The 21880-nt window shown below is 50.9% G+C and overlaps 2 protein-coding genes across 8 annotated transcripts in view; one reads left to right on the top strand and one right to left on the bottom strand.

Annotated features, from left to right (window-relative positions):
* Positions 1–2389: 2389 nt before the first annotated feature.
* On the bottom strand, positions 2390–7851 carry LOC310647341 (protein C1orf43 homolog). 4 transcript variants are annotated; one of them, XM_083374522.1, is made up of 7 exons: positions 7226–7822; positions 6061–6162; positions 5061–5178; positions 4919–4972; positions 4143–4309; positions 3961–4019; positions 2390–3320 (listed from the first exon to the last, which is right to left on the bottom strand). In XM_083374522.1, the coding sequence occupies exons 1-7, from the start codon at positions 7373–7375 to the stop codon at positions 3125–3127; spliced, it is 846 nt and encodes a 281-aa protein (XP_083230648.1). In that variant the 5' UTR covers positions 7376–7822; the 3' UTR covers positions 2390–3124. The 4 variants fall into 4 exon arrangements, 3 of the variants coding, with proteins under 3 accessions (XP_083230648.1, XP_083230647.1, XP_083230649.1); XM_083374521.1 differs by having other exon boundaries at positions 5968–6162; positions 7226–7821; XM_083374523.1 differs by lacking the exon at positions 7226–7822 and adding an exon at positions 6914–6978 and having other exon boundaries at positions 5968–6162.
* A 267-nt stretch (positions 7852–8118) lies between these two features.
* The window catches only part of UBAP2L (ubiquitin associated protein 2 like), a 31184-nt gene continuing 17422 nt past the window's right edge, over positions 8119–21880 (top strand). For 2 of the 4 annotated variants that reach the window (XM_083374486.1, XM_083374484.1), the window contains exons 1-9: positions 8119–8238; positions 14742–14871; positions 16115–16192; positions 17592–17702; positions 18216–18387; positions 19565–19660; positions 20043–20088; positions 20654–20763; positions 21256–21330. In XM_083374486.1, the coding sequence (XP_083230612.1) occupies positions 14782–14871; positions 16115–16192; positions 17592–17702; positions 18216–18387; positions 19565–19660; positions 20043–20088; positions 20654–20763; positions 21256–21330 (778 nt within the window). In that variant the 5' untranslated portion in view covers positions 8119–8238; positions 14742–14781. Of the gene's footprint in view, positions 8239–14741; positions 14872–16114; positions 16193–17591; positions 17703–18215; positions 18388–18408; positions 18436–19564; positions 19661–20042; positions 20089–20653; positions 20764–21255; positions 21331–21880 lie in introns of those variants that run through there. The other 2 variants (XM_083374485.1, XM_083374487.1) reach the window with 2 other exon arrangements.

A 21880-nucleotide genomic window follows, 5' to 3' on the forward strand; every position in this document is an offset into this window, starting at 1 on the left:
AAGGAGACAGGAGGTAGGGAAGGAAGATGGATGGATGGATGGGGAAGGAAGAAAGGGAAGAGGATGAAAGGGGAGAGGAAGGAAGGAAGGAAAGAAAGGAGAAAGGGATATGGAAGGATGTAAGGCTCTCAACTTGATTTATATGTTAGCTTAGATGGCCTGAAGAACGTGACTGCCACACTCAGAGAGAAAAATTATTAATTCCGGCAGCAAAAGGGAACCTCTGCATGCCGGTGCAGTCTACCTGCAGATTTACAAGCCTCTCCCAGCACCTGCTGCCTCCTAAGTTAATTCTGGGACCAAGCCGAGAAAACGGGAGAGAATCCTCCGACTTATCCCGGCGAGCAAAAAGCCTCTCATTGCCAATAAAGCCAGCAAGAGATTGTCGTTCAGCCCAAAATTGCTGCTGGTGGGCACCAAACTCACGCCCAGTTTAAATCCAGTCCCAGGAGATGCCCCAAATTTGATAGAAACAGGATCTCCTCGATCCCTTTATTCTCCCAGCCTGCTTTTCCATCTGCACAGGAGGCTCCCTCGTCCACACACACCTGTGCTACATCTTCCACCTTACCTGCATCGTGCCCATTCTTGGCATCCCTCTGCCGCTTGGCCAGGCTTCCTTCTTTATAACCGTCTCTGGCTACCCTCGGGCGCCCTAGAGGGCAGGGGCTGTGCCCCTTTTCACTGCCACCCCTTTCGCTCCCCAAGATCAATGATCCAATTGAATTTTTTTTTTTTTGGTCCCATCTCTGTCCAACATGATGGGTCTATTTCGGAAAGATCCTGCGAGGTTCGATTCATCTCAGCTAATTATTGTCAGGTGTCCTCCCACATTAGTGCCACTCTCGTTCTTCTCAGCCCCCCCCCATCCCACCAGCCTTGTTCCGTCACTGGCGTAGCTAGAATGCTAGTTTATTGATCTCTCGCTTCGTCCGATGGTGGTCATTGTTCCCCGGGAACAATATTGAGAGCACACGGTTGAGTGGACACATCCCATCAACCTTGAAGTAGAGCGGACAGCTGGCCAGGAAGAACCACATCCACAGGTCCCACCCCACCCCCACCCCGGATGGGGTCAACTTTCCAAATGCAGGAAGAAACCAGGAACAAACTTGAGTTGAGATGTTCCAAAAAAAGAGTGGAGAGAAGAGCAACTATGATGATTAGAGGACTGGAGGATAAAACAGGAATTGAGTAAGGCTAGTTTAAAGTAAAGAAGGACCGGGGTGGGGTGGGAGAACGTGATAGCGTCTTCCCATATTTGAGGGGCTGCCCCAAAGAAGAGGGGGGGGGTTGTCCACCTGTTCCCCAAAGCCCCTGAAGGCCGGACAAGAAGCAACGGATGGAGAAGAATCAAGGAGAGACGCAACCTAGAACTAAGGAGAAACTTCCCGACCGGGAGAACAATTAACCAGTGGAACTGCCGGCCCGCAGAAGTTGTGGCTGCTCCACCAACGGAGGTTTTTCAAGAAGAGATTGGATGGCCATTTGTCTGAAATGGTATAGGGTCTCCTGCCTGAGCAGGGGGTTGGACTAGAAGACCTCCAAGGCCCCTTCCAACTCTTGTTATTCTGCTATCCTTCCTCACTGGAGGTTTTCAAGGAGAGATTGGACGGCCATCTGTCTGAACTGGGATAGGGCCTCTTGCCTGAGCAAGGGGGTTGGACTAGAAGACCTCCAAGGCCCCTTCCAACTCTTTGTGATTCCAAGTGGTGGAATGGACGGTCAACCTCAACTTGGAAGGTGGTGGCCATCCTCAGTTCTTTCTCAGGAGGACTTCTCAAAACTCTCGTTGCCTTCTCAACAACAGTTGTTGGAAGGTTTTTTTTGGGAGGGGGTGTCAACCCTTTTCAAGAGGTCCATCCCTCTTGGCTGGGCAGTCGGGTGGTTCCCAACCACCCAGTGAAGCTTTTCGCGGTCCTCCCAGCTTCACCGTTGACCTTGGCGCTTTGATGCCCCCCCCCGCCCCGACGCATCACACAGATGCCTGATTCCACTTAGTGACAAGATGGCTTCAAAAAATGGAACAACCCCCCCCCCCTTCTTGTTTGATGAGCCCTCAGGCTGGGCGTCAGCTGGCTTCATGCAACCATCAGAGAGACACGGCCCGAGCTGAGAGGTCCAGTTGCAAAGCTGATTAGTTTGGAGATAACGATTTGTTTTTATTGTTATTTTTTTTTAACTGGGAAAAGCCGAGACTTCTAGGTCGAGAGAATAAAAACAGGACAATTTTAAACCACATTTGTCCATCACTACAGGATTGGAAAACCCCTGGAGGGCAAATTGTTGGCAAACCTGGGTTATTTTTTTTCCTTCCTCCCTCCCCTTCCCACCCAAGCCAGGTTTCCTTTCCTAACCAGCTTTGAATAAAAAAAAAACACAAAGGAAGTGTGTGTTTGCCAGGCAAACTGCCTGTTTTATTTCCAAGAGCCCAACTCGAGAGAGACCTGAGCGTTCGGGAACAAGGCCTGAGCAGGGGACACGTTTCCCGAAGGACACGGGGCCACGCGGCGCCACGAGTGCTTCCTGAAGGGTGGAAAGAGGACAAAACTTCTCTCTCTCGAACGGGCGCTTCCGATTTAACGCGGAAAGGCCCCCACCGGACGCCACTCACACCAGGCGGACCCTCTCCCGCCTTGGTGGACATTACAGCGTACCGCCACCCCACGGAAGGCGAGGCCGAGGTCCCCGGCGTGGCCTCGGAGGAGGAATAAACGGGACGAGATTTAAAGTCTCTCGCTGAACTTTGATCTCTGGCCCCATCTTGGTTTGTTCGGCATGCTGGCAGGACAAGTCTTTGTCAATAAATAAAGAGGCAAGGTTTTTAAAAAAACAACGAAAGAAAACAGGGTGATTTACAAAGCCGGGCGGCCTGGCTTCAGAGGCCGGAAGGAAGGAAGGAAAGGTGTGTGTGTGTGTGTGTGTGTGTGTGTGTGTGTGTGTGTGTGTGTGTGTTCTTCTCCGCCCTGCCCACCCCACAATCTTTTCACAGCAAGGGACGGGCCACGAGGGGCAGCCAAGCCTGGGTAGAGGCAGCCAAGATGGTTTGGTCCAGATTTTTTTTTGGGGGGGGGAGGGGGAAAAATCGGAGTCTGCGCCGCCCCCCCCCGGGCAGGTGGGAGATTCACAAGGTGCTTTCCAAGGTGTTGTAGCTGTCCTTGAAACTCTTCAGCTCCAGGAAGTGCATGGCCCGCTTGCTCTTCTGGCTGGAAGGCAGGTAGGTGACCTGGATGGTGGGGCTGGAGAGGTCTGGCAGGAGGGTCAGGTCTTTGGCCGCTGACTGGTGCTGCCGCTGGCTGCTCTCGCCCCGGGCCTTCAGGCTGCAGGGGGAGGAGGGGGGGTGCATTAGGCAAGAGAAACCCAGAGAGGCGGGGGGGGAAGGGGGCCCGGCTCAGTCTTGGGGGGGGAAGATTTCATTTGGGGGGATAAACCCCAGCAGTCAGTGGGGCAGGGGTCAGCGCTTGAGCAGGGGGTTGGACTAGAAGACCTCTAAGGTCCCTTCCAATTGTGATTCTGCTCTTTCTTCCCCCTTCCTTCCCGCTCTCTCTCCCTCCCTCTTTACTTTTCCCTTCCTTCCCTTTACTCTTTCTTCCCTCCCTCCCTTCCCTTCCCTTTTTTCTTCCCTCCTTCCACGCCCCTCCTTTCCCTTCCCCCAGCTTCCTTCCTTTTACTTTTCCCTTCCCTCCCTTTTTCCTTCCTTCCTCCCTCCCTCCCTAGCCCCTTACCCTTTCTTTTTTTTATCTTTTTCTTCCTTTTTTCCTCCCTTCCCCATTCCTTTCCCTTCCCCCAGCTTCCTCCCTTCGCTGGTGGTTTTCAAGGGAAGAGACTGCACCTGCCTGGAACGGCATAAGGTCTCCTGCTCAAGCGGGGAGGGGGGGTTGGACTAGAAGACCTCCGGGGTCCCTTCCGACTCTCGTTATCCTGCCCCTTCCCTCGACCGCAGCCCCTCTGCCAACTTACATTGTTGCCAGCTCTTGCAGCGCCTCTTGGAACTTGAGGAATTCCACTCTGCCGAAGGTCTGGGGCAGAAAGAGAGGGGGAAGCCAACCCCACCCATCTTTAAAAGCTGCCTGAACCGGACGCTTCAAACCCGCCCCCCCTTCCCAGCCACATCCCAGCCCCGGAACGCAACGGGCGCTCACCCCGGTCCCGTAGCGGGCGTTCTCATAGCCGTCCAGGAGGGTATCGAGCAGAGCCTTGCGAAGCCCCTTCAAAGGGCTGCTGGAGTTGCGGAGATCAAGCAAGTAAGCCTGGAAGCTTTTCTCGCCGAGCAACTTGGGGTACCTGCCTTCCACGGAGTAGGGGATCTCTGCAGAGGGAAGCACACGAGAGAGAGAGACGTTCACACGAGCCGCCTGGCAGGGCTCACTCTTTCAGGCAACGATGGCAGGAGCCTGGCTGACTGGCTTTGGGGAATCCTGCAAGGGGTGGGACTAGAACTCCCCATCTCCTGGTGATCGGCCCAAAGTCACCCAGCTGACTTAAAAGTGGGACTAGAACTCACAGCCTCCTGGTGATCGTCTGCAAAGTCAGCCAGCCGGCTTTCGTGTCTAAGGCTGTACTAGAACTCACCCTCTCCTAGTGATTGATTGCAAAGGTACCCAGCCGGCGTTCCTGCCTAGGGCAAGACTAGAACTCACTTCCTCCTGGTACCTAGCCTGATGCCTTGAACTGCCACCACGCTGGCTCTTGAAGTCGTTAGACACCACGTCTAACGAAGTCATCTTTACAAACAAAAGTTTCTCGAAACAAGAGCGCCGTTCAAAGGCCGTTTCCAAGACGGGAAGCCCTCTCCTCGGATTATCTTCTTACACCCCATATAGCCCTTGGCAGCTAAAATGAAGCCAAATGCAAAAAAAATAAAAAAAAAATTAAAAATGGACCCCTTGTTGCCCTGCTGGACACCTCTTGTTCTTACCGGCTTCTCTGACAGCATCCAAAGCTTTCATCCGATACACGTAGTCGTAAGGGACTGAAATGGAAAGAGAGGAAACTTAGTTGGGACCGGATCTCCCGGGCTTCTGCCCTCGTCCCCCCAAGCCACTCCAGGGTCCAAGTACATGGGTTTCTAGGCGACTCCAGTTGTAGCAGCCGAGCGTCATTGTACAACAGCAGCCGGGGCTCGTATCTGATGTCCTGAACCCGGGACAGCCGGATGTCAATCTCCTCCTTCAGTCCCTGAGTGGAGAAAAGATAAGATTACTCCTGACTGGGGGAGCAATTTCTGAGGGATTTTGGCTGCCTGCCCCCCGCAAACGCAGTCAAGACCGGCAGAAATGTTAATTGCGGAGATGCTCCCGGGCTTGCAGACTATAACGTGCCCTGGAGTCGTTGACAAACAAGAATATTCGGAGCTCAAGGTTGAAATGACGGGGGGGGGGGGGGGGGAGTGTCCCTGGTGCTGAGTTTGGTGGTTTTCTTGCAGACGTTTCATGACCCAAGTAGGTTACATCATCAGGGCTAGAAGGCAGCGGGTTTTCCAGAGAGGAGGAGGCGGCAGCAGAGGCAGACTTGAGGTCCAAACAAAGGTGTACCTTTACAGACAATTTAAATATTATCTAAGAAATCAAGAGACGATCAGAAGCAACTCCAATGATGAGGGTGCCCTTTAAGCTGGGTGGTTTTCTTGCAGACGTTTCATGGCCCAACTGGGTAGCATTATCGGGGCTAGAAGGGAGGAGGGGGGGTTGCTATAGGGAGACAAACAAGAGAGAGAGCAACCCCCCTCCCTTTTAGCCCCGATGATGCCACCCAGTTGGGTCATGAAACGTCTGCAAGAAAACCACCCAGCTAGGATGGCACCAAGGATCACCCATCATTGGAGTGGCTTTTGATCCTCGCTCCCTTGACTTCTTCGATAATATTTAAATTGTCTGTAAAGGTGTACCTTTTTTTTTGGCCAAGCTTTTCACTGGTTTTATTATTCGTTTTTTTTTTTTAAAAGCTGAGATCAGATGGGACGCCTACCTTCATTACCGGGGAGACTGTAGTGTCTAAAGTGAATCCATGAATCTCCCGCCATCCGGATGGGAAAAGGCACCGGCTTGCCCACCCACCTACCTTGGGGGCGTGCTGGCCCACCGGCACGTGGGGCCCCCGGCGAGACTTCATGGCGAATCGCATGATCTGCCTCTTGACGAAGATGAAGAGCAGGACGAAGACCTGGAGAGGAGGCAAAGGAAGAGTTGGTGGGGCTCCAGCTGCAAAGGAGGGGCAGCCTGGCCTACCTAGCAGGGGTGTGGTGGGGATGGCCCTAGCTTTGAATCCCAGACAAAAGCTTGAACCCGAAGGAAAACCAGGAAATAGTAGTAATATAATAATAATAGTAGTAGTAGTAGTAGTAATAGGAAGGACTCCAAATGGCCAAACCCAGTCTAAACATCTGGCTGATTGTGTGACAAGGTATACAGGTAACACCACATTAACTTACATCAACAACAGATGTTACTCTAGTATATTCATGATTAATTCGGTGGCACTAAACAGTAATAACGAAGACTAAGAATGAATAATAAATAACAGGAACGGACTCGAAAAGGCCAAATCCAGTCTAAACATCCAGCTGTGCCACAGACCACAAAAGCAGTGTTTTTATTCATTTGTTTACATTTAATATTACATCTTTATGCTCCCTTCCAGCTCTATCCTACTCTCTATTCCAGGGGTCTTCAAACTTGGCCCTTTTATGACTTGTGGACTTCAACTCCCAGAATTCCTCAGCCAGCAAAGCTGGCTGAGGAATTCTGGGAGTTGAAGTCCACAAGTCATAAAAGGGCCAAGTTTGAAGACCCCTGCTCTATTCTATGCTATTCAGATTTTATTGTAATTGTTTATTCAGAATTAAATCTGCCCTGCCAGGCGATTCTCACAATAAACACCCGACACACATTTTATCTACGCAATATTAAGGTACCACAATAAATCCAAACGGATGATCTCAGGTCTCGGCTTGCTTTCAAAAACCCTGGCTGCGGACTCCAACTCCCATCGCCCAAGACACCCTCGCCCCTCTCCCGCACTACAAAGCCCATCGTCCACGGCGCCTCCCCCCCCCCTCCAGGTCAGGGCACTGGTTTCCTTCCCCCCTTGCCATCCCCGAACCAGGAGGACCAGAAGCCCCCCTCTCCCCTTATGCTGGGGGCGATGGGGAGTGTAGTCGCAGCCCGGCCGCTGAGGGAAAGGCGAAGGCGAAAGGCGGCGGCCGAGGGGCGCGGATTGGCCTCACCAGGCTCCCGTAGGCCATCACCAGCACCACGTTGACCCCGGAGAGCCAGCTGCTGGACGGGACCGGCGTAGAGGAGGAGGGAGGAGAAGAGGAGGACGAGGACGAGGAGGAGGAGGAAGAGGCGGCGGCGGGGGAAGCGGAGCCCGCCATAGCCGGGCGAGGCTCTTGGCCCGGCCGCCCTCAGGGCCGCACAACATGGCCGCCGCCGGAGCCGCTCGCGCCCGGTCACGTGCCTCTGGCCACGCCCTCCAGCCCGCCAGGCGGGCGAGGGGTAAGAGAAAGGAAGCCGAGGTCAGCTGACCGGAAGCAAGGGGGAACCACGAAGAGAAAGGCGTTCTCGGGCGGCCATATTGGAAAGCCAACACGTCCGGATCTCAATGGAAAGCGCAGGCGTGCGGGGCAGCCCTCCCGAGCGATTAACAGAAACTCTCGTCTCCACCGCCCAAAGTCTCAAATTAGCCAGGCCGGAGACGAACGACTAAATCAACTCCCCGCAAGCATCGGGGAGAAGACTTTGCCCGTTTGCCGATGCTTGGCTTGCTTGCGTGGCCAGCCCGGCTTTGTGGGAGGCCTCGTCGCACAGGAACCGGAAGTGTGCAGCCGAAATCTGTCTCTTTCTCGGCCCCAGGCTGGAAAAGGAGAAAGGTTGGTTAGGTTGCGGGGGACGAGACGAGAGACGGGGGAGGGCAAAGAGAGAGAGGGAATCCAAACAGAGTCACGTGCTCGGAGGCGGGGCGAGAGCCGAGGAAAACAAACGGAGGGAGGGAGGGAGGGACGGGGAAACACACCTCCCTTTCTTCTCCTCGCCCTCCCTCCCCCGCACGCAGGCGCAGTGAGCGCTGGCCCCGCGGGCGAAGGGGGCGTGCCGCGGCCACCTGACGCCCCACCTCTAGCGCGCGGCCCGCCCCCCCCGCCGCCGCGCGTCACGTGGCCGAGGGGGCGGGGCCGCGCCCGCGCTGGCTTCAGTTGTCAGTGTGCGTGTGGCGGCGGCGGCGGCGGCGGCAGCGGCTGAGGTAAAAAAAAAAAAAGAGAGAGAAACTCTGAGGAGAAATGGCGCGCGGCCCCTTTAAGAGCCGGCCCCGCCCCCTCCTCTTCCTCCCCCCGCCTCCCCCGTTAATCCCCGCTTTACTTTTATGAGGCGATCCCGGGAACCGGCGACGGCGCGTCGGCGGCGGAGGAGGAGGCGGGTATCCGGCGTGGCGGGCGGCTGAGCCGGGGCCTCCGGGGACCCTTTTCCCGGCCGGCCTGACGGGGAGGAAGAGGGGCGTGAGGAGGCGAGGAGTTCCGGTCCGGAGCGCCTCCGCCGCGGCCTAGTCGGCCGGGGTGAAGCCGGGGACTCGCGTAGCGCCCCAAGCCGGGCCGGGCGAGGCCAAAGTCGGCCAAGACCCCGGAAGGGGGGGGAGAAAGGCGTTTTTTATTTTTTTCCCCGCGACCTTTGGCGGGATGCATCTTCGCTCCTGGGGCCTTCCGACGGGCCTCGCCACCCACCCGAAGCCCGGGAAGCCCCGGCAGGCCCCTCCCCTCTCCCCCCGCCTCCCGCCAGCAGCGCCGGCCCTTCCTGCCCGGGCGAGGCCGCTTCCCCCTCGACGAAGCGCCGCTTCATTGTTTCATCCCGGGCCCGCCGGCCTCGCCTCGGCCCTCGGGGCCCAAAGGAGCCGGACAGGGCACGTGGAGGGGCCGCCCGGAGCCCCCATGACCCTTGGCCCCCCTCCAGCCGGGCCTGGCTCTTCCTGGGGGGGCCGCTAACAGGCCTGGAGCAAGCCTGCTTTCCCCTCCCCCCCCCGGCCGGTCCCGTCTTGGGGAAGGGGCATCGCGGAAGCGGGGCTGGGATAAACTGGGATTCTTGGCTCTTCGGACCGCCTTTCCTGGCTTGGAGGGGAGGCGTCGCACCTTCCCCTCCCCCTTCCTGGAAAAGGGGCAGGGATCTCTTGTGATCGAGCGTGGGATCTCTTCTGCCTCCCTCTAGCATGCGGGGGGGGGGAGAGGAGGAATCCTTTGCGGAAGATCAGTGTCTCGGTTGGCTTCCTCCAAAAGCGGCAGGGATCTCCCCGGATCTGATCCAAAGTGATTCTTCCACGCGATGGGGGGGATCTTTTGCATCAGATTAGAATCCCCCCCCCGCTTGCCCCCTCCCGAAGTGGCAGAAATCTCCTTTTAAAAAAAAATCTAAAGTGATCCTTTCTCCTCCTTCCACACTTGGGGTTGTTTTGTTTTTGCATAAAATGGAGGTCCGCTTTTGCCCCCTCAAAAAGTGGGGGGAAAAAAATCTCCTAAAACCTAAAGTGATTCTTGCTTATCTCTCTGCCTCTTCCATGCAGGGGGATCTTTTGCATAAGACGGGGGTCTCGGTTTGCCTCCTCTAAAAGTCAGAAATCTCCTGTAAAGTGACCCCTTCCCTCTTCCATGCATAAAATCAGGCTCTTGATTTCCCTCTCACTGCTCCCTCCCCTCTCATCCTATCATCACCCTTTATTTTGCTTTTTAATCCTCTTTTTAAAAAAAATACATATATATATTCGAAGGCTTCTTTTAATCTTGGGAGTGTGGTTTCTCCTAAGCATGCCAGCTCCCTTTTCAGTAGGCAGGAGGGGGGGTTCCTTTGTCATGGTGTTAAAAGCTGAGCAATCCAACTTTTGACTCCAGGCCTGGCTGCTGCTGAGTTAAGGAAGCCCCCCCCCCCACCACTCCTGTGCTCGCCTGTTATCTCTTAGACCCCAATGCTCTGTAGATCTGCTGGGCCGGAGATTTTGCTGGAGGGATTTCCCAGGAGCATTGGAAGTTTTTAACTGCCCCCTTTGGCAGAGAAAAATTGATGTGGCACCATTTGAAGGATGAAGTTTCAGATCCTTTAATTTCTCTTCTTACCAAGCTAGCAATTGCCATTCTCCTTAGGATTCTGCAAGGCATCGCTTTCCCAGACGCTTCCCAGCTCGCTGTAACTCCCGAGGCCTTGCTCTTTTTCTTTTTCATTCTGCAAGTATCCTGGATCTCTTCCCCTTGCAATTTCCCTTAAACGAACAAAACCATTTTTTTTTGTTCTGTATCACCGTGGATGGCTTCACCTGGAACTTCGTATCTGTAAGAAAAAGGCCTTCTGTTTTCCTTCTCTTAAGTCTTCCTATTTGTGACATTCTTAAATGGCTTCTCCAAATGCACAGTTTGGGTCACTTCCCAGCCAGGAAGACCACAATTGTGGAAGTTCACAATGGCTGCAAGTCAGCACAATTTCTCGGTGGATGGACAAAAAGCCACAGTAGATATTTATTTATTTTTATTCTTTTAATTTTAATTCCATTTATATCCCGCCCTTCTCCAAAGACTCAGGATGGCTTACAAGCTTAGCAGTAGCCTTCATTCTATGTATATGCCTGCTTATTAGGGCTTTCTCACACACACCCCCAAGCGGCATTATTACAAAGTCAGCTTAATTGCCCCCAACAATCTGGGTCCTCATTTTACCTGGGAAGGATGGAAGGCTGAGTCAACCTTGAGATATATCTTTCCATCCTTCTAAAATGTTCGCTGCTCCTCCTGCTCTCTTTCTACTCATCCCACAAACTCTTTTTCTTCCCTTTTTTTTAAAAGGCCTAAAACCAGTGTTGACATTCTGGATTCTTTTCCTGGCATACGTTCTTTTCTCAAGGACATTCTTTCAAGCAAAATCATACCATAATAATTTTCTCAGGACTGGTGCTCCAATCTTCTCGATCATGGTGAGCTAGGCCTTTTATTGTCTTCCCAAACTATGGTGCTTCCTTCTGCCCCCCCAAAGAAATGAAAAGAATTTGGGTGTGTGTGTGTGTGTGTTTGAGGATTTTTTGTGGTACAGAGAACCTAGCAAGCAGCAGTCTTTCTCCATGCGAAATGTAATCGCGAATCCTTGCATACTTTTAAGTAACCTGCGTTTTGTGTTTTAGTTTTTGACTTGGGCGGCTTTCTGAGTTCTCAGGTAAGTCAGCCTCATTTCCAGATGGACGTGCAGGGAACTACAATCTTAGGTTGAAGAAAGTGCTTGGCAGCTATCTACTCATCAAGACTGTCGTTTTTCCCAATGGAACAATTGCTTCTTATGACTTTTTTTTTTTAAAGAAGGGGCCCTGTTAATCCAGCCTCTTTTTGTAAACCCAACACGCAGTGGTTTTTCTTCCGAAATTACTAACGGAGAAGGTTCCTGTTTGAAGGTGGTGCTTTGCAATTTGCCCAGCAGCAAGATCTCAGTTCAGAAACCAGCAAGGAGTGAATGATCTCTGGATAGACTTTTAACGGTCTAGGATTGTTTAGAAGCTTGCTCTACCTGGGTGGAAGGTACTACCCAAGAATTGTTCTCTCTCAGGCGTAACACGGAAAGAGTAATACTATCATGGCTTATTGGGTTGTACATTTAAACACGCAGTCAACTGTTCCAGAAATTAGATTGGGAAAGGCTAGTAAACGTTTCATTTCTGTGTAGTTTAGTTACTTAACCCTGACTTTGACAGCCTTTTGGCCTGGTTCCCCTGACAGCAAGGTTGAGAACTGCCGTTCTTCAAAGGAGGCCCTTGCGTTACATTTCGCTTAACAACATATCAACTATCTTCTCTCCCAAATTCCTGGTCTTTGCCACAATTTTTTTTTTACCGCCTCCATCTTTATTCCCGGTCTTAAAACATCTGCTATCTGGTGGTGAATGTATTGCCATTTGATGGGTTTGGTCCATAGCTTTATAAGGGGATGGATGATAAGCAATAGTCTTATCAACCTTCGGTGTGATGGCTTCAGGAACAGAAGGTAGAGAACAGGAAGCTTCTTTAATGCCTTGGCCCATTTAGTGAATAATATCAGAGTAGATCGTGGGATGGGCAAACTGGTGCTCCCTGGATTTCTGCAAACTAAGCCATCTTAATAAAGGGGTTTGCTTTCTCCTGCTCTAATTGTGCATTTTCAGTCTCGTAAAGAAGCAACGTTTGTCACGCTCTGGCCAAAAATCTCCTGCCGGAAACTTGTTTTCCTAGCCCTTGAGAATTAAATTACAAATTTAACAGCTCTCTCTCCAGAACATTGAATCTTCCCTGTCTTCTTGTTCTTTTTTTTTAAAATGACTTAAAAGTGAGCTTTGAAATCTGGGGGTTAAAAAAAACACACACCTGTCTTTTCCCATCTCCTAATCATTTCCTTCCAGCTGTTTGACCAGGCATCTTTTTTACTTCGCTGAAGCTGGCAAGGGCGGCTTGCCAGGGCAGGGTCCAAATGGGGAGGCGTCACCAGCTCCGGAGAAGTGGCCCCCTCGTCTTTCGGGATGAAGTTGTGAGACGTGGACAAATCCCACGGCGTAAATTGCCCCGAATGCTAAGTCAGGGTGATGTTCCTTGCCTCCCCAACTGTATTGGCTCTGCTATCAGCCTCTCTCTGGGGTCTCTTCCATCACCTGCTGTCTCTACCTTTTTAAGTGGAGGCTGCTGAGTAAGCCAGGGAGATGTGTACATCCGTTGCAGCCACCCCTCACCCTATTCGGCCTGCTTCTCTTGTGAGAAAGGGTGAAAAAGGGGGAAGAAAAAACAAACCCCAATTATCTAGCATCCAGGAACATCCAATAGCCCTTTGGCTAGCTGTAACCAAAAATGGCTCCTTTTGGCAATATCCGGAGGAAGATAGACTGCTCTGTTATCGTAGCCTGAGAAGACGTCGTTTAGTTCTTCCTAGTTTTGTGCCTCTGCCTTAACACCTTTCGGGTCCTTTTGTGCTTCTGTTGTGTATACGCTGTGCTGGGCCTCTCACAAGAACTCAGAAGCTGCCATTTTGGAAATCCTTGCTGTAAATTGATAGTTATAGTGATAGTTATAAGAATGCGGGGGGGGGGGGCAAGATTTTCCTTCCAAGCATACATTTCATGTCTCTTGGTTCCCTAACACTGTACCTTTAGCTTAACAGGACATGGCTTTTCTTTTCCTCCGGTCTCTAGAGATGAGGGCTCAATTTCTGAGCAGGAGACAAAACACAAACCCTGTTGCATCACTTTCCTTCTCCCACCTGTGTGGAGGATGTGTGTGTTTGCTGCCCAGGCTAAAATTTGTTAGCAACAGGCCTGGTCCTGTGGATTGAAAATGGTTTCCTTGTCGAGCTGTTTGCTGCCTGGGACTTTTGGTTAGCTTCAGCAAGCGGGGGGGGGGGGCGGGGGGTGGGGGAGGTTCTTCAAAAGAGCAGACTGGATTCCTGGAAACCAAGTTGGGTTAAATCATTTTGCTGTAAGTGGCTTACGTGTGGAGTGATTTCTCAGAGGGAAGGATCCGTTCTCGGGGAAAGGAGATTTAAAACTCGGTCGCTTAACTCCGGGGAGAATTGCCCTGCTCCTAATAAAACCCTGAAGGGGTTTTGTTTCGTTTCTGATTTCCTTGGAGTGGCTGTTCTACACCGGCAGTCTGCATTTAAGAATATCCGTTTTATTAGGCAGCTGCGTGCTTGGTTAATTGCATCTGCAAGGCTAGGAAGTTTTGAATAAGTCTGCAGACTTCCTCATTCTGACTCGGAATTCGTAATTTACTTTTCAGCTATCTTTTAAAGTCCTCAGCCCTTTCCTGAGTGTGATTTTATAAAGTCTCCTTCAGTTCTCGGAAGCCAGACGGGATTTCATTGCAGGACCAGGAAATCCTAATGGAAGGGAAGCCTTGCTCCAAAACAGATTGCTCATTGCTAAAGAGGAGAAATTTAAATTCAGCTACAGGGGAGAACTTTCTTTTCTAAAAGAAAGTGATTCATCTTATTTTTTTTTTTGAGGGGGGGGTGGCGTGTTGCAACACACCTCCAACTTTCCATTAGTCATGGAAACTTGTCTTAAGAAAAGGTTGTATTGGTTTTTGGACAACTGGAGTTGAACGGCTAGGAATTGAACTCTTCTTATTCAGAGCTGGGGCGAAGCCAGAAGGGAGGGGAGAAAAAAAAACGGATCCTCCTCAAATCTTTTTTGAAATCGTAGCTAGCAAGCAGGATGTGTTTGTGGGGTTGAGTGAAGGCTACACAATCTAGAGCAGGGGTCTTCAAACCTGGCCCTTTTATGACTTGTGGACTTCAATTCCCAGAATTCCTCAGCCAGCTGGCTGAGGAATTCTGGGAGTTGAAGTCCACAAGTCATAAAAGGGCCAGGTTTGAAGACCCCTGCTCTAGAGGATGGGAGGAAAAACTCTTGATTCTCTTAACACCCTGGCAGTTGTTCTGAAGCAAGTGCTCGATGTAAGCGGAAACTCAAAGGGAAATGCCGGTACTCCCTGACTTGCAAGTATTATTTAGCAGCTGTTTGAAGTTATAGCAGCAATGGAAAAAGTTACTTATGACCGCTTTTCACACTTATGACCGTGGCAGCATCCCCGCAGTCATACGCTCGAAATGTGGACACTTGGCAGTCGTGCTTGGCGGTGGAAATTTGGGGCTCAGCTGCGGTTTGTTAAGTCGAGGGTTACCTGTCAGCAGCTGGGTCGATCATGCGAAATTGCTGGCCAAAACAGCTCTCAATTTTAACAACTCCTTCTCTCTTTTCTATTTGCAGATTTCTGCCTTGTAAATACTGTTATTTGTATATACTGTAAATGATGACATCGGTGGGCACCAACCGAGCGCGGGGAAGCTGGGAGCAGACACAGACACAGAGCCAGGCACAGCACAAGCAGAGGCCACAGGTGAGGGCGGAGCTAGCGGTCTCCCTGGAAACTGTGTGTGTGTGCGCGGCAGCCAGTGACCCGGCCTCTCCTTGCTCTTTCAGTTGTGACTTGGTGGCACCTGGCCCTAACGTCTTCCTGGGGAGACAAAGGTGCCTTCTCCACCTTTGTTTGTTCTGAGCAGGAAGCTGAACTGGGGAGGGAGGCCTGTGTGGAGGAAGCCAGGAAGGATAGCTGCCAGGGAGGAGTCACACTTCACACACACACACACACACACACATGCACACCCTCCTTTCTGAGCCAGTTGTACCCAAGCATCTGGTTCCCTTGGCGATCAGACTCCAGCCTGGTGGGTAAAAAATCTGATATTTGATTCCTTGCAAGGGTTTGCCGAACCCGTTCATCGGGATCCGTTCGGCATTCTGTATTTATTTTCATTCCACCTTTATTGTTTTTAGAAATCAGGTGGTGAACATACCTAATCCTCCTCCCTCTTCTTCTCCCTCCCACAAAGACAACCCTGTGAGGTGGGTTGGGCTGAGAGAGAAGGATTGGCCCAAAGTCACCCAGCCAGCTTTCCCTCCCTAAGGCCGGACTTGAACTCGGGATCCTTTCGCTTCCTAGCCTGGTGCCTTAGCCGCTAGACCAAACAGGGAAGCCAAGGACTCGTTCCACTAAGCTGGGAATAATTTGGTTTTTGCCCACCGCAGGAAGCTTACCAGATTTGCTTTACAGCCACGTGATTCACTCCACAACTCTGTCATTTGCTTAATGATCGTGGTGACTCACTTTACCACCGTAAAAATGGTCGTAAAATCAGATCTGACTCGACTTAAGGACTGCGACAACTTGGGATGGAGATGCCGCTCTCCACGATGGTCATAAGTCTCTAGGACAGGGGTAGGCAACCTTGGCTCTTTTATGACTCGTGGACTTCAACTCCCAGATTTCCTGAGCCAACACAACTGGCTCAGGAATTCTGGGAGTTGAAGTCCACAAGTCATAAAAGAGCTAAAGGTTCCCTACCCCTGCTCTAGGACTTCCTCCGAGCGAGCCTCCTCATAGGAGCATGCGACTTGTGGACAGTTTTTTCAGATTTTCAGAACCCACATCCTGGGCTGGGAAGGGGCTTTCACTGGAACTCAGATCCCCTCTCAGCACCTCACCTGAATGGTTAGGACTTAACTTATCTGTCCCCCTCCCCCTTTTTCCTTTTGGACACGGCCTTCCTGAAAAGGCAGCCTTCTTCCTTTTCTCTTCCCAGGCCACTGCGGAGCAAATCCGACTTGCGCAGATGATCTCGGACCACAACGATGCCGACTTCGAGGAAAAAGTGAAACAAGTAAGAGGCGGGGTCACAGCATCAACCCTATTGGGTCGTTTTCTTTCCACGGGTGGTCCTCAGCTTACAACCGTTCTGTTTAACGACCGTTTGGAGTTGAAAGCGCACTAAAAAAAGTGATTTATCACCCAGTTTTCACTTAAGATTGCTCCAGCATCTCCACAGTCATGTAGTCAAAAATCAGACGCTTGGCAATTGACTCGTATTTATGACGGTTGTGGCGTCCCGCTGTGTGTGTGTGTGTGTGTGTGTGTGTGTGTGTGTGTGTGTGTGAGAGAGAGAGAGAGAGAGAGAGAGATGTGATCCCACCTTTTTTGCGACGTTCTGACAAGCAAAGTCAATGGGGAAGCCTGATTCGTGTAACAACTGTGTTACTGAGTTAACAACTGTGGTAATTCACGTTAAAACCTGTGGCCAGGAAGGTCGTAGAGCGGGGCAAAACTCACTTAAGAACTGAGCAGTGGAAAGTTTGGTCTCAATTGTAAGTCGAGGACTACCTGTACGTAATTCAGCTAAGCTTTCTGTTTTATTTGTGTCTTAAGTCGTGTTTTTTATTCGTGCCTTATTCCTTGGAGTTGGGACATCCAATATTAGCCAAAATGGCTCCCTTTTTAGTATTTTATCAGTTCCAAACAAAATCTGTGCCTGCCCTGACGTTTGATTCTGCTTTGTGAGATCTCCAGCGAATCAAAGGCTAAATGTCCCAGAATAGGAACAGCTTTGAAATGGTTCTTTGCCCTAATTCCAGCTCATAAGAGTCACATTGGTAAATTTTTTGGCTGGGTCGTCTTGCCTCGCTCTTCTGCCTGCCAGTAATTTTTATTATTATTATTATTATTGCTTATTTGTTTCTTGGGGAAACGAACCGTGCAGGTAGCTTGTGTAAATTTAGAACTGCTGCACTATTATTATGTTAGCAAAGGAGGCTAGTAAAAATAAGGACCTTTTTGACATTTTCAAAGCCCACTTGAAAAAGAGAAGGATTGCCTCATTAAAATAATTTGTGAAGCACTGGCCGAAAAGCAAAAGTAGTTGTTTTTTTTTTTTAAATTTAAAAAAAGCTCCTGATCAGTTGAAGGACATTTGGGATGAAAATAGAACTGGGGGTGGGTGGGCGGGTAACAAGCTCTGAACAGCACTGCTCCAGGGAAATAACTTCAGCTAGTCAGAGCTGAGGAAGCTTCTTGGACGAGAAGCGAAACGTCTTCAAAGAAAAGCGCCTTTGGGACAGCCAGGATCTCCGTGGACATTCAGGGAAGCAACTTTTGTGCCTTCTGAGGATACTCAAAAAAGGATCGAGAGGGAGTTGATCCTAAACATTATAAACGTTCTCTTTTATCGCTAAGCTCTTTTGTCTATTGCCAGAGACATGACTTCTTTTTTTTTTTCCCCTCTGCAGCTGATCGACATCACAGGCAAGAACCAAGATGAGTGTGTGATCGCACTGCACGACTGCAATGGGGACGTCAACAGAGCCATCAACGTGCTGTTGGAGGGGAACCCAGACACGGTAGTTGTGGGGCTCGGCCAGGGGAAGGGGGAGGCTGGCTGGCTGGCTGGACCGGCAAGGAGGATGTTCGGTTCCAAGCCAGCGTGGTGTGCAAACCCCATCAAAAGCAGAGCTGTGGCTGAAAGCACCTTGGCTCTCTCTTCATTGCTGGTTTTAATACGCGGGCAGTCCCCAGTTCATTCCGTGACCGTTCAAAGTTACAACGGCACTGCCAAAACGTGGCTTGCGACCATTTTCCACGCTTAACGGCCGTTGCAACTTCCCTGCGGTCACATCATCAAAATTCAAACGCCCGGCGACTGACTCCTGTTTACCACGGCCGCAGTGTCATAAATCCCACGAGCCCCACCCCCCTTTTGCGATAAAGTCTATGGGGAAGCCGGGTTCGCTTAACGGCCATTTAACCGGCTTAATGACTGCGGTGATTCCCTTGGCTAGAAAGGTCGTAAAACGGGGCTGAATCCACTTAACAACTGTCTGGCTATTCTTTTTTTTTTTTTTTCCTTTTTTTAGCACTCCTGGGAAATGGTTGGGAAGAAGAAAGGTGTGTCGGGACAGAAAGAGAGCGGACCGACGGAACCCAGCGAAGAAGGCAAAGAGAACCGGGAAAAAGAGAGAGACTTCAGCCGCCGACGGGGGAGCGGCTTGCCCCGAAGAGGCCGCGGAGCCAGCCGTGGGAGAGAATGTAGGCCCCTGATTCTGCATACAAAGCAATAGACGCCCTCCCGAGGAGGTGCAAAATGTTCCTTTGAAGAATTTGTGACTCCCAGATAGGCCCGTTCATTCTTCTCCATCCCTTCTTCCCAGGAAGGGGCTTTGACCTTCAGACAGGGCGCTTCCACCCTCCCAGGAAGTCCTCCCAACCCCCCCCCCCCCAAGATCTCTCCCACCAGGGGGATTGCTAAGAGCCAAGCCAGGTGTCGGGAGAACCTTCTAGCATTTTTGAAGGATTCCACCCTTTCGTCCTCTTTCTGTTCGGAGAGAAAGGACATCAAGATACAGAAAATCAAAGAGGGGACATTTTGTATTTCTGGATAGCCGTTGCTGTTTCTCCTCCTTTTTCCTTCCTTCCTTCCTTTTTTTAAAAAAAAAAAGAATGGGAGAGCCAGTCTCTCGCAGAATAATATCCAAGCATCCTGGCTGAGAAAGTCGTCAAGTTGTGTGTGTGTGTGTTTTGTTTGTTTGTTTTGGGGGGTGGGGGGGAAATGCCTTGATACAGGCAGTCCTTGACTTACAATTGAGCCCAAAATTTATGTGGCTAAGTGAGAAATCTGTTTGGTGAGTTTTGCCCCACTTTACGACTTTTCTTGGCCCGGTTGTTAAGTGAACCCCTGGGGTTGTTAAGTTAGGAACACGGTCATTAAGTGAATCTGGCTTCCCCATGGACTTTGCTTGGTCGCCAAAGGAGGATCAGGGGACACTGCAAATGTCGTAAATGGGAGTCAGTTGTCAAGCATCTGAATTTTGATCCCGGGGCTGCTGTGACCAATCACAAGTCCCCTTTTTTTCAGCACTGCTGTCACTTGGGTCGCTAAAGTCCAGAACGACCTGTAATGCTCATTTCTTGGAGAGGGTGTAACTTCATCCTTCTGAAGTTCAGCTTTTAAAGACTTAGGGTGTACAACGAACGGGGGTACAATTCCACACGAGACTATGGCTTCTTTCCCTCCAGTTTTGGGGATACAACGGTGTGGCCGTTTTCCTGGCCATTGCCCTGTTCAGGCGTGACCAAGTCGCTTTGCAACGTGCACCGATATTGATCCGCAGCCGTGGAGCTCCCTTTGTCTTTCCTTCACTATCTGCCTCTCTCTGCCCTCTGTTCCTCGCTTGCAAATCTCCCAGCGCCTCCTTGTGTTTTGCAGTTCGGGGTCAAGAGAACGGACTGGATGGTAGCAAGACGAGTGGATCTTCAGGCAGAGGCACGGAGAGAGGGCGACGGGGACGTGGGCGAGGCAGAGGTGAGCCAGGGAGCCCCGGTGACTCGTCTCTAGCCCCGCGACAAATCATCTCGATTGAGAAATTTAAGCATAGCAAGGCCCGTAAGAAGGAAAATGGCTCCTTATAGTTGCCAGGAAGGAATTTTAACAGGAGCTTTCCCATCCGTGACCTCCCCTCCCCTCCCTCCTTTCTCTCCCCTCCCCTCTTCCCTCCTTTCCCTTCCCTCTTCTCCCCTCTTCTCTTCCCTTCCCTTCTCTCCTCTCTTCCCTCTTCTCGTTTGCCTGACTTGCCTACTTAAGACCACAGGAAAACTAATCTCTTGTCGCACAGCCTGGTTAAAAACAGGTCCTGGGTAACCATGAACATTGAAGGCAGCTAACAGACCGTTTCTTCTATCTTCAGGCGGATCTGGACGACGAGGAGGAAGATTTTCTGCCCAAGGCATGGGGTAAGGTTCCCTCTTAAGTGTGTGAGTTGGCTCCGTTTCTGATCGTGGTGGCCATAAGACACCAGCCAGGTTCCAGGCAGTGGGGGATGGGGGACTGGGGTTTGCAGTAAAGGAGAATATTTGTTGCTCAGGGTTGAAACGAGGGATCCTCAGTGTTCTCTGAGTTCAGCTGTTTTCTTGCCGTCATTTCATGTTCCACAGGGAGGGGGCCACCACGGAGAAGGCCCTTCTTCCTGGTCCCACCAGCTGGACCTCCTTAAGAGAGGGTCCCATAACACACACGCTGCCTCCCCCACCCTGGTGGGTCGGTAGAGGTCACTGGGACAAAGATGGTCCTCAAAGTAACAAGGAGGGAGCCACCACGGAGAAGGCCCTTCTTCCTGGTCCCCCCGAGATGAGTCGCAAGATCAGCCACGCGCTCAAAACTACGACCCTGCACTGAATCCATCTGAAGCCGCCTCACCAGGGACCAGTAACCTATCTTGGCTCAACCTGGAGAACGGCCTCCTGCCAATGTTTCTTTGCTTCTTTCCTTCCTTCCTTCCTTCCCCCCCCCCCCCCCCAGGACTTTCAACCCCGCGGACTATGCAGAACCCACCAGCACGGACGAAGGTTATGGCAATAACAGCAACACGTGGAACAGCACGGGAAGTTTTGAGCCGGACGATGGCACGAGTGAGTGACCGGGGGTTCAGCACTTGGGTTTTTTTTTTTTTTTTGGAGGGGGTGTGTGCGGTGGGGCGGCGGATCTCCTTCCAAACCGAACGGGGATATGCCTTGGATCACTATCAAAGAAGAGCAGAATGAACATTTAAGAAAGAAAGAGAGAGAGAAAGAAAGGAGAAAGAAAAAGAAAGAAAGAAAAAGAAAGAAAGAAAGGGGTCATATGTCCCTCTGTCCATCTCCCCCCCCCCAAACCCGGTGTTTAGAACCCGTTTCCCTCTTCCACTCTTCCTCCATAAAATTTACCCCACGTCGTCGCACCTCCTCCTGATTAGCCATATTTAAGCCCCTTTAATTTAATTCCCTTTAATTTGATCAATATCCACAGGTACGGGGTGGGGTGGCGGGGGGGAAGTGGGGCAGCTGGTCGCACCTTTCGAAGTATTTTGACGTTTTACTGTGTTTTTTTGTGTTCTTTTCTTTCTTTACTCTGTTTTGTTTCAGGAGTTGATTACATTAGGGGCGAGGGGTCAAATTATCCCCGAAAATTTGACACTGCTCCTGGTACGAGAAATCCAGGTGCACTTAACTGCCCTCGGATCTCTTTTTTTATCTTTTTTTTAAAAAAATCCTTTTAAAATAAGCTGGAATTTATCTGTGGATATGTTACTGTCTTTGTCTCTTTTTTCCCCCTCCTCCTTCTCCATCTCTTTCCCTCTTCCCGTAATATTTTTGACATCCTCGCCTTGTTGCTTTTACTAACTCAGGTGTTCCTTGCACCTACAGTTTCTTGGGGAGGCATTTACCACCTGTGAGATGAAAATTGGTTTTGATTTCCCAGCTGATGGCTTGGGAACAGATAGCGTGTAAAATGTCGTTAACGATTGGGGAGATATATATATATATGTGTGTGCGTGTGTGTGTGTATGTATATATATGTATATATATGTATATATATGTATATATATATATATATAATTGGGCACCGCTCAAGGACCGGTATCGCTTAGCAGCAGCAACTTATGCCAGTTATAAGTTGAGGACGACCTGTGGTTTTAATTGGTTTGCTTAGGGGTGTAGTCAGAACTCTTGGTGGATCTGCTGGGAACGATCGAGATTTCCACCAGTG

This window comes from Vipera ursinii (genome assembly GCF_947247035.1).
Source record: "Vipera ursinii genome assembly, chromosome: 15".
NCBI lineage: Eukaryota > Metazoa > Chordata > Lepidosauria > Squamata > Viperidae > Vipera > Vipera ursinii.

Bases quoted from the DNA above. Each gene is read 5' to 3' on its own strand.
- LOC310647341 (XM_083374521.1), bottom strand. From the start codon at position 7,375: ATGGCGGGCTCCGCTTCCCCCGCCGCCGCCTCTTCCTCCTCCTCCTCG. The intron at 4,973-5,060 runs GTACTTGGACCC...TTTCCATTTCAG, and splicing joins GGAGTCGCCTAGAAACCCAT to TCCCTTACGACTACGTGTAT. The intron at 3,321-3,960 runs GTAAGTTGGCAG...CTCCCCCTGCAG, and splicing joins CTGCAAGAGCTGGCAACAAT to CCTGAAGGCCCGGGGCGAGA.